The 19,448-nt window shown below is 35.9% G+C and overlaps 1 protein-coding gene across 1 annotated transcript in view; it reads right to left on the bottom strand.

Moving 5' to 3' along the window:
- Window positions 1–19,448, bottom strand: part of CenB1A (Centaurin beta 1A) — an 806,494-nt gene that overhangs the window by 494,301 nt on the left and 292,745 nt on the right. The window contains exons 11-12 of the mRNA XM_090384002.1: window positions 18,679–18,788; window positions 1,422–1,577 (exon numbers count right to left, since the gene is read on the bottom strand). Of these exons, the coding sequence (XP_090240128.1) occupies window positions 1,422–1,577; window positions 18,679–18,788 (266 nt within the window). The remainder of the gene's footprint in view (window positions 1–1,421; window positions 1,578–18,678; window positions 18,789–19,448) is intronic.

Genomic DNA, 19,448 nt, shown 5'->3' with positions numbered 1-19,448 from the left:
TGGCTCCAACTATGGCGAGTTTCAGCTCTGTAATTAGAGTAAAAATTATAGAATTAACTTGCTGAACCCAGTTGGGGCTAGAACGCCCTAGCAGACGGGAATATGGTTAAGAAAGGACAAATGTAAAATGGATGTGTGGAAATTTGCCTCTAGCCAGCGGGTGGTTAATTGCTGGAACAAACTTCCATCTGTCATTGTGGAAGTTGATAGGTTGAATAAATTTAAGGAGGAACTGGACAGGCATTTCGAGGGAATGGTGTGATTTTTTTTTTTTTTTTTTTTTCTCTTGGCCTGATGCTGCATAAGCTCATACACTTGGTTTCTTGCATCACATGCCACTACTACTATTACTACTACTTACCTTAAAACTGAAAAGTCACATCTTCATACAGCACATATGGCAAATAACCTTCACCAGATTTTTCAATACAGTAGACTGTCGAAATAATGGCACATTGAGATCGGATGTTTACATGCAGTGCAAAGTCTTGCATTGCCAAAAAAAAAAAAAAAAAAAACAGCCCCGTGATTCCTTTTTTGTTTAAATTCACCATTTTGAAAGTGAATTTTGTACTGATATCACGTATTATAACACCCTGTTTTACATTTATTTTAAATTATAAACCCTTCACTGTGGCTCCCAAAGTTAATAAACCTCATACAGAGTGGAAAAAAAGAATAATTAAGAACATTAAAGCTTAGTGACAAACTTGATATAATAACAGAAAATAAAATGAGCATAAGTAGGAGTGTATTAATGGCAAAAAATAACACTGGTCTTCAACATGCTTGTTTTTAATGTGTAGTTAATAAAATTGCATTCTTAATTTCTCTATTTCTTATTTAGCCTCATTATTTCTGCATGCAATACATTAAAAAATAAAATTTTTTCAGAATAATGGCACCCCAAGGGTGCCATTATTCTGAAAGTCTACTGTACATCGAAAATCTTACATAGATGGTTGCTGAAATCTTTTTTTTTGTATTACTCTGGCATTTTACTGAAAGCATTATTAATTAGCTTTGTTCCAATGGTCATACGTGACAGATAACAATGAAATTAACCCACAATCCTATTTTGTGATCTAGGGCATCCAATAGCCAGTTTTTTTAATGAATTAAAATTCAGAAATTAACAAAATTTATAAATCAGTTCAAAGCTTTTGGGAAAATAAAGAGAGAGCAAAACTGTTATCAACTATTGTAATGAAAAGGAGAATAGGTCAAATCTGGTCAAAAAGATGGAATATCTATTATAAATCTGACGATTTGGCAGCTATATAAATGTGTAACTTGTTTTCCTCCACTCTCTAACCAAATATGCAAACAGCAAAAAAATCAATGGTTGTAACAAGGCTGTGTGGGGGGGGGGAGGCCCTATCAGCATTAAAGCTATAATATATTGTTTTTTTAATACTTACTTAGATGGAGACAGAATTTCAAAGCAGAAGCGGCGATCCAATTCCACTGCAGGCTTCACAGTACACAATCGCAAATCATCCTCCATAACAGTGATGGCATCACCTCTGTTACGCTTTCTGTATACAAGTTGATGATTCTGAAGGATAAACCATCTCCTAAACAAATTTGAACAGAAAATTTGTTATTTGATTAAAGTTACTGAAATGAGTTTAGAATATCATATATACATATATATATATATATATATATATATAGTTGCACAATTACTCTGAGTAAGCTGGAGGTTATTCAGATTTATTCTACAATAATAGAAAAATAAAGCAATGTGCCACACAGTGTTTTATTTATTTTTTTTTTAAATCATTTTTTTTTTTTTTTTACGGAAGAGAATGGCTTTACTGTTAATCAGTATAAACATATTAACTGCTGTAAATAGGAGGGTATATACAATTAATTACAGATACATTGGAAATGCATAACATAAATTTTCAAATGTCTATCAGACTTGATTTCTATTTTCATTTTAAAACAAATAATGATTTTTAAGTAAACACATGGGTTGTGTTAGGGTAGCTAAGAATAGGAACAGGTGCATATATACTTGCATGTACACCAATGCTAGGAGTTTGGAAAATAAATTTGATGAATTTGAGGTATTGCTCAGAACATCAAGGGCAAATATTGTTGGGATATCAGAGATGTGGTGTCACACAGATATAAGGAATGCAGAACTGGAATTTGGGGAGTACAATGTGAACAGGAAGGATAGACAAGATAGGAAGGGAGGAGAGGTTATATTATTAGTTATGAAACACAAAGTCCAAGGAAGTGAAGCCAGTAGACATCGCTGAACAGTGCAGTGTCGAGTCAGTTGGAGATCAATATTGAGAGTAGGAGTGTGTTATAGGCCTAATGACTCAGATGAGTATAATAAGGAACTGTACAGGGAAATAGAATGGGCTAGTAAATCAGAGAGTCTTATAATGGGGGATTTCAATTTCCTAGATATTGACTGGAATTTGTGGGTTGGTCACACACACTAGCAAGGCTTTTGTGGATTTAATGGATGATTGTTTTCTACATCAGCATGTTCGGGAGGCAACTAGAGGAAGTAATACTCTTGATCTGATTATCAGTAGTGATTCTTCATGCATTAAGAATCTGCAGATAAAGGAACCACTAGGTGGCAGTGATCACAGTGTGCTGAAGTGGGATTTACTCAAAGAGTTAACAACCATCAGGGGTTAAGGGAAGGGTTTTTGCTTTCGTAAAGGTGACTACGGTGGTCTGAGACAGTATTTAAATTCTATACGGTTGGTTCAACTGATGATGTTACCAACAGCAAATTCAAAATGGGAGGCATTCAAAAAATTTATCTTGGAAGCTACTAGACTTTACATACCAACTAAGAAATACTGTTCAAGGTTTAGGCCTAAATGGATGTCAGATGAACTAATGAGACATGTGGCAAAGAAGAAAAATGCATGGGATACATATATTAATGGGTGGCATGGAAGCCTATGGTCGATATAAGCTGGTCTGTAACCAAGTCACAAAGGAGATTAGGCAGGCAAAGGCAGATTATGAGAAATCCTTGGCAAAGGATGCAAAGAAAAACAACATAGAGATTTACCTGTGTAAACACTAGAAGGAATGGGATGAATCAGATTGGTCCACTGGATATTGATGGTTCAACTGTTGATGATCCTACTCAGGTGACTAACAAACTAAATGAGTATTTTGCATCTACATTCACATATGAGGAGTTATTAAGGGAGGGGAATGCCAGAGGTGAGTTAAACTCTGGGAGTGGGCTGGATGATGTTGTAATAACTGAGAGGAAAGTGGAGGAGAAATTGTTGAAGATAAACATAAAAAAGGCACCCGGGGTGGACGGGATCTATCCAGTTATATTAAAGGAGGCAGCAAAGGAAGTAAGCAAACCCTTAGCCATAATTATGAGAGCTTTTTTTGACTCAGGAGAAGTATCCGTGGACTTGAGATGTGCAAATGTGACCCCAATTCACAAAGGAGGATCAAAGGCTGACACAAGTAATTAGAGACCTGTTAGTTTAACTTCTGTTCCAGGAAAATTAATGGAGGCACTGGTTAAAGAATCACTGCAGGATCATCTGGACAAGACTTCAGTTATAGTTCGGACACAGCATGGTTTTGTTAAAGGAAAGTCTTGCATGACCAATTTGATTGGATACTATGATGTGGTCACAAAGGAACTGGATGCAGGAATAACTTTGATATCATATATTTGGATCTTAGAAAGGCTTTTGATACTGTTGCACATGGAAGACTGCTGCACAAATTGGAGCAGTGTGGCATTGGAGGCAAATTGCTGCTATGGAGAAAGGGAGAAGTGGGAGAAGACAGAGAGTGGTAATCAATGGACACTGCTCATCGCGGACTAATGTTATTATGGAGTCCCTCAGGGTTCAGTATTGTGTCCATTGTTTTCTGTATTTATAAATGATATTGATGATGGTATATCATCAAGCTTAATGTCCAAGTTTGCAGATGATACAAAGGTTGGCAGGGTTGTTAAGGACACCAATGACAGTACGCTGCTGCAACCGGTTCTAGAAAAGTTGAGCAGATGGGCTGAGAGGTGGCAAATGAAGTTTAACATCGACAAATGCAAAGTAATAAGTATAGGAAGCAGCAACCCCAGAGCAACATATCAACTCTGTGGTGCTACACTGACAGTGGTAGAGAACGAAAAGGAACTGGGGATAATTGTGCAGGCAGATATGAATTTTTCTAAGTAGTGCAGATGGTCTGCAAGAGTAGCTCCATATTGTCTTGTCAATGATATACAGGAATTTTTCTAGCAGGGATAAGGAAGTGATTATTCCCTTATATAAGGCAATGGTTAGGCCATACCTTGAGTACTGTATACAGGTCTGGAGGCCTCATTTTAAGAAGGATGTACAGCTGTTGGAACGAGTAAAGAGAAGGGCAACAAGATTAGTGAATGGAAGAAAGGGCTGCTTTTACGAAGAAAGGCTTAAATTTTGCAAATTACAGTGTCTGGAGACTAGGCACCTGCGAGGTGATCTGTTTGCGGGGTATAAAGCCTTGAATGGTTTGATCATGCTCAATGCTGATGGAATTGTTCCTCTTGATCAGAAAAATCATTTGAGAGGAAATAAATTAAAACTGAGGAAAGACAGATGTAGGAGAGATGTGCGGAAGTTTGCCTTTAGCCAGCGGGTGGTTGGTTGGTGGAACAGATTTCCATCCTTTTTTGTGGATGTTGATAGCCTAAATAAATTTAAGGCTCAGCTGGACAGGTACTTGGAACGAATGGAGGGGTGAAATGGGAGCATGTTTTTTTTTTTTTTTTGGCTGATGCTGCATAAGCTTGCTTTCTTGCATCATATGCCTCTACTAATACTAATGGTAACATGTTTCCTCAAAATCGACAGCGAATCTTTTATTACTAATATATAACCTGTGATATAATAACAAGAACAATTTCTATGTAAATATAACATTAAGAGTGGACCTTTTTTTTTAAATAAAACTTTTTATTTATATATATTTATAATACAACCTACTCCGGCCATATATTCTGTCCTCGGGAAGGGGGTGCTAAACTGGTTTATTATTTCCCACAGACTCGCCCTATGGATACTCTTTATCATATAACTCATTATATTTATTTTAAAATGGATATCAAATTCAGAAAAATATTAGTGTTAAGCCCTTTGTATAGCATGTCATGTTTTATGGGGGGGTAAGCATGGGCACTAAAGAAGAGAATTATAACAACTAAAGTCGCTCAGATGTGGTGTGAAATGGAGGAGTTCTGGAAGAGTGAAATAGAACATTATGGCTAGAAATGAGAAAGTGGTAGTAGTCATGGCAAAGGATGTAAGAAAGCAAGCTTATATAACAGCAGCCAAAAAAAAAAAACCTACACACTTCTCCCATCCATACCTTCGAGAGGAGAGTAAGAATTAACTCAAAGTATGCATTTCTCCTACCCTCTGAGAGGAGGATGGAGAAGACTAGAGGCATGGGGATCTGCATTTTAAGCACAGCAACAACTTAGACCATATTGTAGAACTGTGTGCAAAATATGTACAAGAACAGTCATGTGCAAATCTGCATGTTGTTTCGGCTGAAAAATCCACAATAACTCATGAAGAAAAACCTTACTCCTATGTCAGATTGGCTACCTACAGTCCAAATTGAAGAGTCTTTGAGAAATTTCTCATCTAATATGATGAGACCTGAACTCAGTTTTCTGCTTGTTTGTTTGTTATTTGGTTTTTAGGAGCATTAGCAACTAAGGCCATATTGCTCCGGGGATATGCGGTGGTCATTCCCTGACCTTTCCGCATCCTCTGTATTTGGTGGTCACGGGCTCGAACCCGGGTCTAATCAAGAAGTGTGTGCTATGCACTGCTGCTCCTGCCCACCTGGCTACGGAGGCGCCCAGTTTTCTGCAAACAAGAGAAAAGTGGCAAAGTTGCTATGATTTTATAAAGGATATTGCAAGAGAAAATGATATAGGTTCTAATGTTTTCTCTGAAATTTCTGTCTAGTACTGTCAGCTCCTTAGGCTTTTAGGCAGAAAGAAATGCAAAATTTGTTCTTTGGCTACTCCCTTTTTTCATTCTTTAATAGATTCTTTACTCTCTTAAATCTGCACTTTGAAATCACATTATTCTTCTTCTTCTTCAATGTGCCATCTCTTTGCAAACGGTTGGCTGTCATCTTCACAATGGATAAACGTGAGGTGGAAGCCCTAAATTACAAGGTAAGGAAGAATTTTCATTTGTACAAAGTGTGTGTCATTGTTTAGAAAACAAAATAGCACAGAGAGCGATAAAGAAAATCTTGAATGCAGAGTAAACAATATTTGTAATAAGCATACGCAAATAAAGAAATCAGATATCAGGGTAATATGCAACAGATATATGTCATCTTGCATAGAAATCTGAGTGCACTGCTCCTCTGCTTCAAAAAAGATAAAAAAGAAACAATAGGCAGTATGAAGTTAACTAAGCAAACCCTTAGCCTCAATTATGAGTGCATCCTTCGACTCAAGGAAGGTCAAAACGGACTGAAGATGTGCTAATTTATCCCCAATTTACAAAGGAGGATAAAGGGGTGACACAGGTCATTACAGACGTGTTAGTGTAACTTCTTTTCCAGGAAAAATAATGGAGTCACTGATTACTGATTAAAGAACCACTGCAAGATCATCTAGACAAGACAGATGTTATAGCTCAGACACAGCATAAGTCTGTTAAGGGGAAGTCTGGTCTGAGCAATTTGAATGGATACTATGATGGGTTCACAAAACAACTGGATGCAAAAAATAATTTTGATATCATATAGTTGGATTTTAGGAAAGCTTATGATACTGTTGCACATGGAAGACAACTATACAAATTGGAGCAGTATGACATTAAGGGAAAGTTGGACATGGATAAAAGGATCGTTGAGTGGGAGAAGATAGAGAGTGGTAATCAATGGACACTGCTCTTTGTGGACTAATGTTATTAGTGGAGTCCCCTAGGGTTCAGCATTGGGCCCATTGTTGTTTTCTGTATTTATCAATGATATTGATTAAGGTATATCAGGCTTAATATTGAAGTGTGAGTCTGAAGATGATACGAAGGGTGAAAAGGTTGTTAATGACAGTGATGACAGTATATTACTGCAAGAGAATCTAGAAAAGTTGAGCAGATGAACTGAGAAATAGCAACTGAAGTTTAACATTAACAAATGCAAAGTACTGCATATGGCTACCCATATGCGGTATCTCCAGAGTAACACCAACTGTGTGCTACTACACTCAGAGAAGTGGAGAATGAAAAATACTTGGGGTTAATTGTGCAGTCAGATATGCAGTTTTCTGAACAGTGCAGACAGGCAGCAAAAGTAGCTCATGGGGTCTTTGCAGTGATAAACAGGAATTTTGCTAGCAGGGATAAGAAGATCATTATCCCCTTGTATGAGGCAATGGTCGGCCCACTCCCAGTACCATCTTAATGCATGAGCACACAGGGCACTTACCCAAGGGGCCCATGATGAATTTATCACCAACTGATTAATGTTGATTATCGGTTTGAATTCAGTGTTAGTTTTTTGTATTCAGTGTTATTTTGTTTTTCGTTAGTATTTGGTTCAGTATAAAAATTTTATCTATTGCATAGAAATGGGGCATACATTGTCAATTTGCAAATAAACAGAGGAGATCTCTTAAAATACATTTTGATGAACTGGCAGAGGACTACCGATTTGAAATGCAGAACTGTTCTTTAAAGTTTTTCTTCGTGGTTAATTCGAAAAATAATTATAAAATTTTTATCTCTTCTTCAAGAGGAGTGTTTACAGTTACAATGGGTTTCGTCAGCCTCCAAGTTATTTTTTGGTAGGAATTTTTTCTCGCCATAAAGTGTGGTTCAAGGTGTCTTGGTCAGTTAAGCCTCGGGCTGTCGTCCACTCCTGTACTCTAACCTTTCATGCAGTTCCATTGTCACTAAGTCAATTACACGATAAAAAAATCATTACTTTAAAGAACAGTTCTGCATGTCAAACTGGTAGTCCTCTGCTAGTTAATTAAAATGTATTTTAACAAATCTCTGTTTATTTAGAAATTGAAAGTATGCCCCAGTTCTGTGCAACAGATGATGCTTCCTTTGCTGCTATATAAGCGTGCTTTCTTGCATCATGTGCCTTTACTAATGCTAATTTGAAAATATCGTCAAGGAAGCATCATCTACTGCACAGAAATGGGGCATACCTTGTTAATTTGCAAATAAACAGAGAAGATTTGTTAAAATACATTTTGATGAACTGGCAGAGGACTACCGATTTGAAATGCAGAACTGTTCTTTAAAGTTAACATTTTTTTATCGTGTAATTGACTTAGTGACAACAGAACTGCACAAAAGGTTGGAGTACGGGAGTGGATGATAGCCCTTGGTCAGTTAAGCCCAAGGCTTAACCAACTAAAACACCCTGAACTGCACTTTATGGTGGGAAAAAATTCCTTCCAAAAAATAACTTGTTGACTGAGGAAATCCATTGTAAATGGAATACTCCTCTTGAAGTAGAGATGAAAATTTTATAATTATTTTTCGAATTAACCATGGAGAAAAAGCATAAAAGCGGTGCTTTTAAACTGAAAATAAAATATGCTGTTGGCGAAACTCTAACAAAAGAAGTTAAAAAAAAAATTCCAAAATTGACTTCATATTTCTCTCATCCAGAAACAGAATTAGCATCAATGACAAGTCAGTCTACGACTTTTGACACCAACCAAATAGAAAAAGAGACATCAATTGAGGCTGAGCAAGAGAATGACATTCAAAAAAACACCTGGAAAAGAGGAATCCTCAAGTAGACCATCTCCTTCTGCGGAAAAAAATGAAGTTTTTTCAATGTTGAAAGAAACTGAAAATATCAATATTGAAAACCTTAAAAAAGAGAATTACTCCACTGACATTGCAAACTATCCAGAGAATTTAACAGCAGATATGAAGACATTTATTATTAGTAAATTAATAAGAGGAGTTTACCTCAATATAGTACGTAGAACACTTCCGTATGATACCCTCCAGAAATTAAAACGGAAAAAACGAAAAAAATCGACAACTTACTGGTACATTAAAGTAAAATATAAATAATTAAATAATCAATTTAACACAATTCAAAATCAATTAAAAACAATTAAAATTCAAATTAACGCAATTAAAAGAATCTAACGAAAATATTCAAAACGATTTTCCTTCCTTAAAATTCAAATTAACGCAATTAAAAGAATCTAATGAAAATATTCAAAACGATTTTCCTTCCTTAAAATTCAAATTAACGCAATTAAAAGAATCTAACGAAAATATTCAAAACGATTTTCCTTCGTTAGATTCTTTTAATTGCGTTAATTTGAATTTTAATTGTTTTTAATTGATTTTGAATTGTGTTAAATTGATTATTTAATTATTTATATTTTACTTTAATGTACCGGTAAGTTGTCGATTTTTTCGTTTTTTCCGTTTTAATTTCTGGAGGGTATCATACGGAAGTGTTCTACGTACCATATAGAGGTAAACTCCTCTTATTAATTTACTAATATTATTATCAACGTAGAACATATTGAGTATTACAGCTCTGATTCATACTATCTAAGACATTTATTATAAAATATGGAACTTGTAAGCCAAAAGGACAATTTCCAAAAAATAACAAAAATAAATCATTTTCGATAAAATATTACTCAACCACTAGTAAATCTGGATTAAAAATGAACAGGCAATGGTTATTCTACTCAAAAAAACTGGATTCCGTATACTGGGAGTATGATGGAAGTTTTATGGAACTAGATGTAACTGGACGAAAGGCATCAATGATTAGCAAAATTTGTCTACTGTAATTTAAGGAACATGAAAATAGTTGTAAGCACATAGAAGCATGCATCACAAAAGAAGTATGGAAAATAAATACAGTACTTGATAGAATTATGGAAAAAAATTTGCATGAAGAATGTAATTTTTGGAGAAAAGTATTACAACTGGTGATTAAAATAATCCTAAAATTTAAAAATATTTCTTAGCTAAATGCCTAAGAGTATGAAAGATTTCTTTATGCATGATTACTGCACTTGCATCATTTCTGCTATTCAAGAAGTATGAATGCATCATTTAGTTATATCTCATATTGTGAATCAACCTTCACAAAGAATGGCAGAGGTATTGTACTGTTTTGAATAAGTAATAAGTCGGAAGCTGTCCTGATTAAAAATAATATTGAAAATTTTGATTATGTGTTAACCAGCGTACTGATAAAAAAAATCTTGTCAAATATTAATTCAACATCAACGATTTTGCAAAGAACGAATGTGGATATTGGTCAAGCTTCATTAGGCATAGAAACATCGATAATCAAGTGAAAAAAAATTTAAAAAAATGAATTTATTTTATTTTAAATTTGACTTTGGTTTATTTTGAATTTAGATAGTGCAATTTTGAAAGTTAATTAATATTTAGTGTTCCCAGATTTACTGTTCGCAACGTGTCGCCATTGTTATACAATACAATGTATATCCCGAACTAGACAGCGTAAGGTTTAAGGTAAAACTAGATAATGAAACACATAGTACGGTATTAAAAATCTGTTAGTTTAGTATAGTACAGCCAGGCCTCGCATAACACGTGTTCGATTAATGTGTCTTTAAGTTACTGCTATTTGAAAAAATTATATCACTTTTCACTTTACACGATGCAAATTTCCAGTTAATGCAATCTTTTTTTTTTATGCGATAGTTGAAAAAGATTTGAATCGCATGTTAAGCTTACCGCACGTCAGATGGGCAATAAACAAACGTTTGCCTGCTGCCCGTCTCAGTGTGTTCAATCAACCATCGGAAGAAGACGTGTTACTTGTTTGTCTCCTGCTAATAAAGCCAATGCAGACTTGCAATTAAAAATTCTAATTTTTAAATGAGCCAGATGAAAATGTTACTGCGAAGGAGATAATGGTAAAAGATCTAGATGAAATCTTTCGTATCACAGAGAACCTCAAACAAAAGGTTTGAGGTTCTCTGTGATATTTATTTCACCAGGGCCCAGAGAAGATTGTTGTTGGCTAACAGAAATTGATTGATGAAAAGAGAAAGAAAACACTGTTCAAATATTTCCACAACAGTCATTTCTTCATTGTGTATTTTATGTCAGAGGTTCCCAAACTTTCCCGGTTCACGGCTCCTTTAGCGATTTTTTCACAGCACACCTAGGCCAAAAGAAACATCTAACAGTTCTGTTTATTAAGTAGTTAGGTCCAAACAACTTAAAAAGAAATGTTGAAACTGTGAGCTACCTCGAGCTAATAGTTCGCGTGGTGTCCCACAGATGTTGTGTATCACTGTGTTTACCTTGAAAATTTAAAATATTACACGGTGCAGTTTGGGAACTGCTGTCAATAAACATTTAATTCCATAATTATTTTCATTATCTTTTACATTGTATACAGTTAAAAAGTTATTTAAAAGGTATTTTTAAAATTCTTTATGGACATTCCAAAAGGTCAAGGACCAATTATATTTTTTCCTATTAATTATCATATTCAATTAACGCATTTCCATTTTGTGTGGTGCGTTCGGGGGACGAATTAATCATGTTAATCGAGGCCAGCCTGTATAGTATTATCAATTAATCAGTAAAAATTATTAATCTTGTTAAACTTCACTATCAATTAAATTCTACTTTTTTTAACTAAATACATATAACAACTTATATTTTACAAAGGTAACATTATTAATCAATTCATATAACTTGATACGAGATATGGAAGTTATATAATGAAAGTCAGAGATAATACTCGATACTGAAAAAAAAAAAATATATATATATATATATATATAGTGTTATAACTGCATTGGGATATAATTTTAGGGTTATAATTTTGTATTGAAATTAAATTGAAATCATGACTCAGACCAGAGGAGCAAAGCAAAAGGCTCAAGCTAATGGGAGTGCTATGGCTCAGTGGAGCACTGAGGAAGGCAGTTGTCCTCTGAATCACAGCCTTTTAAAATGTACTGCTTGTTTGATCTTTATGGAATAATCAGGGATGGAACATGATATTGCCAAGGGGAATATCTGTGTGTGTGCACGATATAGTGTGTGAGGAACTCATGCGACAACTCAGTTTTGTTATGGGCCTATATGAGAGCTTGAAGAACAGGGTGGATGCCCTCAAAGGATTTAAATTGAGGAGCCCATCAAGTTCTCAGCTGCTCACATCAATGCCAGAGCTTTCACTTGAACATCACGCAACACAGCAACAACTCCCAAGGCAGAGTGCGCTGGTCTCATAGGAACTAGTAGTTGTTGGTGACTCTATTGTCAGGGAAATGGGGAACATATTGTGCAAAAAGGAAAGGTGGAACAGGACCAGGGTATGTCTGCCAGGGACAAAGGTTGATGACATTGTAGAGCAAATATCATCTTTTAAGGGCACAAAAGGTGATGTTGTTGTACATGTTGGCACTAATAATATTAAGAGTAGAGACCGGCGGAACTACTTAACAAGTACAGGTTAATGTTGAAAACAAAAGTCATGAGTTAAGGTTGTATTGAAAGTGTCTGCAATTCTGCCCAGACACGATAGGAGGGAGTATATGATGAGATCCTTGTCAATCAATTTGGCCCTGGAGAGATTGCGCAAGGCTCAAGGGATAGAATTTTTCTCAGCCTGACAGGGATGGGATACACTTAAATAGAAAGAATATTTACCGGTGCTATCGAGGCAGTGTTAGGTGGGTCGGAAAACTGCTAGCTTGGAGGGATACACAGACTAATAGATTAACAGTAGCTGCTGGCAGAGGTGAAAGTGAGTCTTATACTGCTTCTACTGGAATGAGCAGCAGCCTGGAAAACAAGATACAGGGGCATTGTTTGCTTCTTTTGTTTTTAGGAGCATTAGCAACTAAGGCCATATTGTTCCAGGATATGTGGTGATCATTCCCCGACCTTTCTGCATCCTCCGTATTTGGTGGTGACGGGTTTGAACCCCAGTCTAATTAAGAAGTGTGTGCTACGCACTGCTGCTTCTTCCCACCTGGCTGTGGAGGTGCCGTAAGTTGTTATTTGGTTTTTAGGAGCATTAGCAACTAAGGCCATATTGCTCCGGAGATATGCGGTGGTCATTCCACTGACCTTTCCACATCCTCCATATTTGGTGGTTACGGGGTCGAACCCCGGTATAATCAAGTAGCGTGCTGCTCCTGCCCACCTGGTTACGGAGGTGCCGGTGCCGTAAGATGCAGGGGATTATAGAGACAGCTGGAAGTCATTGCAGTACAAGTAAACACTTTGGCTGTGTTAGGGTAGCTAAGAATAGGAACAGGTGCATGTACACTTGCGTGTACACCAATGCTGGGAATTTGCTAAATAAATTTGATGAATTTGAGGTGTTGGTCAAAACATCAAAGGCAGATATTGGAGAGTACAATGTGTACAGGAAGGACAGACAAGGGGTTATGCTATCAGTTAAGAAACACATAATATCCAAGGAAGTATAGCCAGTTGACATGGCTGGACAGTGCAGTGTCAAGTCAGTTTGGTGTGACATAAGCAATGGGAAATTAAAACTGAGAGTAGGAATGAGTTATAGGCCTAATGACTCTGATGAGTATAATAAACAACTGTACAGGGAAATAGAGTGGGCCAGTAAATAGGGCAGATTTTAATTTCCCAGATACTGACTGGAATTTTTGGTAATTGGTCTCTCACATTTTATTTGATAGCAAGGCTTTTGCGGATTTATTGGATGATTGTTTTCTACAGCAGCATGTTTGGGAGGCAACTAGGGGGAATAATATTCTTGATCTGATTATCAGTAGTGATTCTTCATGCATTAAGAATCTGCAGATAAAGGCACCACTAGGTAGCAGTGATCACAGTGTGCTCAGTAGTACACTGTGAAGTACCTTTATCAGGGGTAAAGGGAACGGTTTTTGCTTTTAGAAAGGCAACTATGGAGGTCTGAGACAGTATTTAAATTCTATACGGTGTGACCAACTGATGATGTTACCAACAGCAAATTCAAAATGGGAAGCATTCAAAGAAATAACCTTGGAAGCTACTAGGCTTTTCATACAAACTAAGAAATATTGTTCAAGGTTTAGGCCTAAATGGATATCAAATGAACTAATGAGACAAGGCAGAAATGAAAAATGCATGGGATACATACAAATTAATGGGTGACACGGAAGCCTATGACAGATATAAACTTGTCTGTAACGAAGTCACAAAGGAGGTTAGGCAGGTAAAGGCAGATTACGAGAAATCTTTGGCAAAGGATGCAAAGAAAAACAGCAATGAGTTCTTTACTTATGTAAACTCTAGAAGGAAGGGGATGAATCAGATTGGTCCACTGGACATCGATGGTTCAACTGTTGACGATCCTGCTCAGGTAGTTAGCAAACTACATGAGTATTTTCATCTACATTCAGATATGAGGAGTTATTCAGGGAGGGGAATACCAGAGGTGAATTAGACTCTGGTAGTGAGTTAGATGATTTTGTAATAACTGAGAGGAAAGTGGAAGAGAAATTATTGAAGATAAGCATAAGAAATGCACCTGGGGTGGATGGGATCTATCCAGTATATTAAAGGAGGCAGGAAAGAAAGTAAGCAAACCCTTAGCCATAATTATGAGAGCTTTCGTGGACCCAGAGGAGATATCCATGGACTGGAGATGTGCAAATGTGACCCCAATTCACAAAGTAGGATCAAAGGGCAACACAAGTAATTATAGACCTGTTAGTTTAACTTCTCTTCCAAGGAAATTAATGGGAGTATTGGTTAAAGAAGCACTGCAGGACCATCTAGACAACACTTCAGTTATAGCTCAGGTACAGCATGGTTTTGTTAAGTAGATGTCTTGTCTGACCAATTTGATTGGATACTATGATGTGGTCACAAAGGAACTGGATGCAGGGAATAACTTTGATATCATATACTTGGATCTTAGAAAGGCTTTTGATACTGTTGCACATGGAAGACTGCTGCACAAATTGGAATAGTGTGGCATTGGAAGGAAATTGCTGCTATGGATAAAGGGATGGTTGAATGGGAGAAGACAGAGAGTGGTAATCAATGGACACTGCTCATCGTGGACTAATGTTATTAGTGGAGTTCCTCAGGGGAACTGTTGGGTTCATTGTTGTTTTCTGTATTTATTAATGATACTGATGATGGTATATCAAGCTTAATGTCCAAGTTTGCAGAAGATACTAAGGTTTGCAGGGTCGTTAATTACACTAATGACAGTTCGCTGCTGCAACAGGATCTAGAAAACTTGAGCAGATGGGCTGAGAGGTGGAAACTGAATTTTAACATTGTCAAATGTAAAGTAGTATGGGAAGAAGTAACCCCAGAGTAATGTATCAACTGTATGGTACTACACTGACAGTGGTAGAGAATGAAAAGGACCTCAGGGTAATTGTGCAGGCAGATATGAAGTTTTCTAAGCAGTGCAGACAGTCTGCAAGCATAGCTCATGGTGTCTTGTCAATGATATACAAGAATTTTTCTAGCAGGGATAAGAAGGTAATTATCCCCTTGTATAAGGCAATGATCAGGCCACAGCTTAAGTACTGTATACAGGTGTGTAGGCCTCATTTTGGAAGGATGTAGAGAGGCTGGAGCGAGTGCATAGAAGGGCAACAAGATTAGTGAATGGATCAAAGGTTTGCTCTTACGAAGAAAGGCTTAAGTTTTGCAAATTACAGTGTCTGGAGACTAGGTACCTGTCAGGTGATCTGATTGAGGTGTATAAAGCCTTGAATGGTTTGAGCATGCTCAATTCTGATGGGATACGTCCTCTTCCTCAGAATAATCACCCCTGAGAGGGCATACATTCAAATTGATGAAAGACAGTGGTAGGATAGATGTGTGGAAGTTAGCCTTTAGCCAGCGTGTGGTTGATTGCTGGAATAAACTTCCATCTGTCGTTGTATAAGTTGATAGCTTAAATAGATTGAAGGCAGAACTAGACAAATATTTGGAGCGAGTGGATGGGTAAAATTAGAAGATTTTTTTTTTTTTTTTTTTTTTTTGGCTGATGCTATGTAAGCTTGCTTTCTTGCATCATGTGCCTTTACTAATACCAATTTGAAAATATCATCAAGGAAGCATCATCTATTGTACAGAAATGGGGCATACCTTGTCAATTTGCAAATAAACAGAGGAGATTTGTCAAAACACATTTTGATGAACTGGCAGTGGACTACTGATTTGAAATTAGTGACAACGGAACTGCACAAAAGGTTTCAAGGACTAAATACAGTTTCTGACTTGTTTTCATTTCTTACTCTAACTCAATTAATCAAAATGAATGACAATTCCGTTACAAGAAACGCAGAGAATGTGCAAAAGAAATATTCAAATGACTTTTCAAAAGCAATTTCAATGCAATTACTACTTTGTCACTATAAAGTCACTATAAAGTGAAATTTGCAAAAATTAAAACTATTTGCAAATTTTCAGAACTATTCATAGTAAAATAGTACAATATGAGTGTTACTTTTTCTTAAGGGTGCTCTTGTTGATATTATTTTTGATAATTCCGGTTACTGCATCAACCACGGCATGCTCTTTCTCGATGTTAAGATTAATTAAGAATTATTTGAGAAACACCATGGGACATAGTGTGCATAGTGTTAGGGTGCATAGTGTTAGGGTCAGGCGCCACCTGTGATTTCTCACATCTGCGCCATATGTACGCTGTGAAGAAATAAACACCATGGGACAACAATATCTATGAGCACTAGCACTGCTTAGCATAGAAGTACAAGAAGCTGAAAGAATGTACATTTCTAAATTAATTAATGACTTCGCCAATGCTAAATCTAGATGAAAACCATTCTAAGTATTGTAAGCCAATATATTACTTCATTTAATTTTCAGAATTTATTTTTCATATTTATATTTACAGAATTTAATATTATTTTTGTTTTTATATTGTATTGATAAAGATTTTAAATACATGTTTACCATTGTATTGCTAATTTTTTTATTTTTACCAAAGTTTAAGTGATCAGATGTCCTGGATAATGCAGGACAGTCCCGGATTTAAGTTGTTTCCCCCCGCATTGCAAACTGTCCTGGATTGGACATGTAGCATCTATACTTAACGGCAAACATAATGCAAATTATTTTCATTATGTTTGCTGGGAACCAATGGTGCAATGGAGTGAGGTTTTTTTTGGTAGTAAATAAGTTGTGGATGTCAGAAAAACACAACTAACCATAGAAATGCTGAAAGCAACAGTAAAAGTTAAGTGCAATTCTGCTAATTCTTGTGAAGAATTTTACAAAAACATAGCAAATAACGAAAAATTATTAAGAGAAATTCACTCTGCAGAGAATATATTTAATTGTATTATTTAATTTCTATTGTTTTTATTGTTAAAAGAATATGTATTTTTATTATTATTATTTCACAGAAATACTTATATTATATAGGTATTTCTGTGAAATAAAGCAAATATATGTGGAAAAAAAAAAGGCTATATTAGTTTTTTTAAAGAAGGGTAATATTTTATTTTATAAGTTTAGTTCAAAGCAGTATGGCTATACTCCAGTTAGTTAGTGGTACACCTTTCAAGATGGCAACAAGAAGCGGGGGAAAGCAGTGATTGACAGTTTGTAACCCAGCCCACTTACTGCGTCCCCTCTTCGTTTCAGGTGGACGTCACACGACACGATGTCATTGCAGCAGTAAATGCAAAATTCATATCATTTCGTAGTCACATTTGCTGGTTATGTTCACTTGCTATGTAGTACTTTGTGTCGTCCTTAGTTAAAGAAAAGTGAATGCAGTGAGTAGGAGTCACAACCCGTTAATCACTGCTTTCCCCCCCCATTCTCCTCGACACCATTTTGAAGGGTGCACCCTAAACTAAATCTTTAGCATATGGCTATACTCCTACTCAGTACACCTTTCAAAATGGAAACGAGAAGTGAGGGAAAGCAGTGATTGACAGTTTGTGACCCAGCCCACTCACTGCGTCCCCTCTTCGTTTCAGGCGGATCCTCTTACCAAGAGAGGCTTAAGTTCTGCAAATTGCAGTGGCTGGAGACTAGGCACCTGTGCAGTGATCTGATTGAGGTGTATAAGGCCTTGAATGGGTTGAGCACGCTGAATTCTGATGGAATTATTCCATTTGTTCAGATTACAAACCTAAGGGGGCATAAATTCAAATTGAGGAAAGACATGTAGAATAGATGTACGGAAATTTGCCTTTAGCCAGCGAGTGGTTAATTGATGGAACAAACTCACATCTGTCATTGTAGAAGTTGATAGGTTAAATAAATTTAAGGAGGAACTGGACAAACATTTAGAGGGAATGGTCTTGTGAATTTTTTTTTTTTTTTGGCTGATCCTGCATAAGCTCATATGCTTGCTTTCTTGCATCACATGCCACTATTACTACTACTACTACTACATAAGAGAAACAGAAACTTTCACCAAAGCAATTTCATCATCTTCCCCAACACACTCAATGCAGAAACTATTATAATTATGGTTAAAAATTGGTTCATCAGTATAAATTTACATGAGCTGAAAATTTATGTAAACAAGGGGTGACAGTACCTTATAAGGTACTGTCACCAATTTTTTAAATTCCATACACTTGAAATGCTAAATATATGAAAATGCATTACATCTGTAGAGGCATCACTATATTTCTCTATTTTAATGTTAAACAGAACTTGCCTATTCCAGGTTTTGAAAGCATTTGAAGTCCGCTTGAAAAGATATCCTTCTAGTTGAACATCATTAGCACCATTTCCATTCATACTATCAGTTAAACTAGGAATTATATCCTAAAAAAAAAAAAAAAAAAAAAAAGTTGCCACGAGTTATAAGTTTCTTAGTTTTTATGGGTAATATTAGTTAATATATATATCTCAAAAAAAAAACCTACATGAGCAGGAAAGTAGGTAATCTCTATATCATTCATTTTGAAATAAACATCAGAAAATTTAATTTTATGTAATTTTTAATGAGTTCACTATAATATTATAGTAAATGTATTGTCCTACTGCTATGAGAATGAAATCAATGTCACTGCCATACAGAATCTGTTTAAGAAGCTGAGCAATTAGTGCAGTGATAATATACTGATTTGTGATTTACTATAGAGATTAAAAGAGGATGAATACAGATATTATATTTCTATTATAGATCAACATTGAAATGAGATCAGAATCAATTCTATATATTATTTAATCATATACATTTATATGATTACTTCTGTTTAAATTTAAAATTAATCTAAAAATTAAAATACCCTAACCGCCCCTTTACTCCCAAAATAGCACCACAGTGATAATCTTGGGATTGTTCTTATGATGATATGGTGACTATAATTATGATTGCAAATGTATTTCAAAATAAAAACATGTACAATATGCCAATACATCCATCAGAGTCAAATCTTTCAAAAAAAAATGAACCAAAATAATATCCTAGAAACCACACTG

The sequence above is a fragment of the Mastigoproctus giganteus genome, chromosome 10, assembly GCF_048544385.1.
Source record: "Mastigoproctus giganteus isolate SK-2022 chromosome 10, ASM4854438v1, whole genome shotgun sequence".
Classification (NCBI taxonomy): Eukaryota; Metazoa; Arthropoda; class Arachnida; order Uropygi; family Thelyphonidae; genus Mastigoproctus; species Mastigoproctus giganteus.
This window is presented reverse-complemented; position numbering and strand designations above follow the sequence as displayed.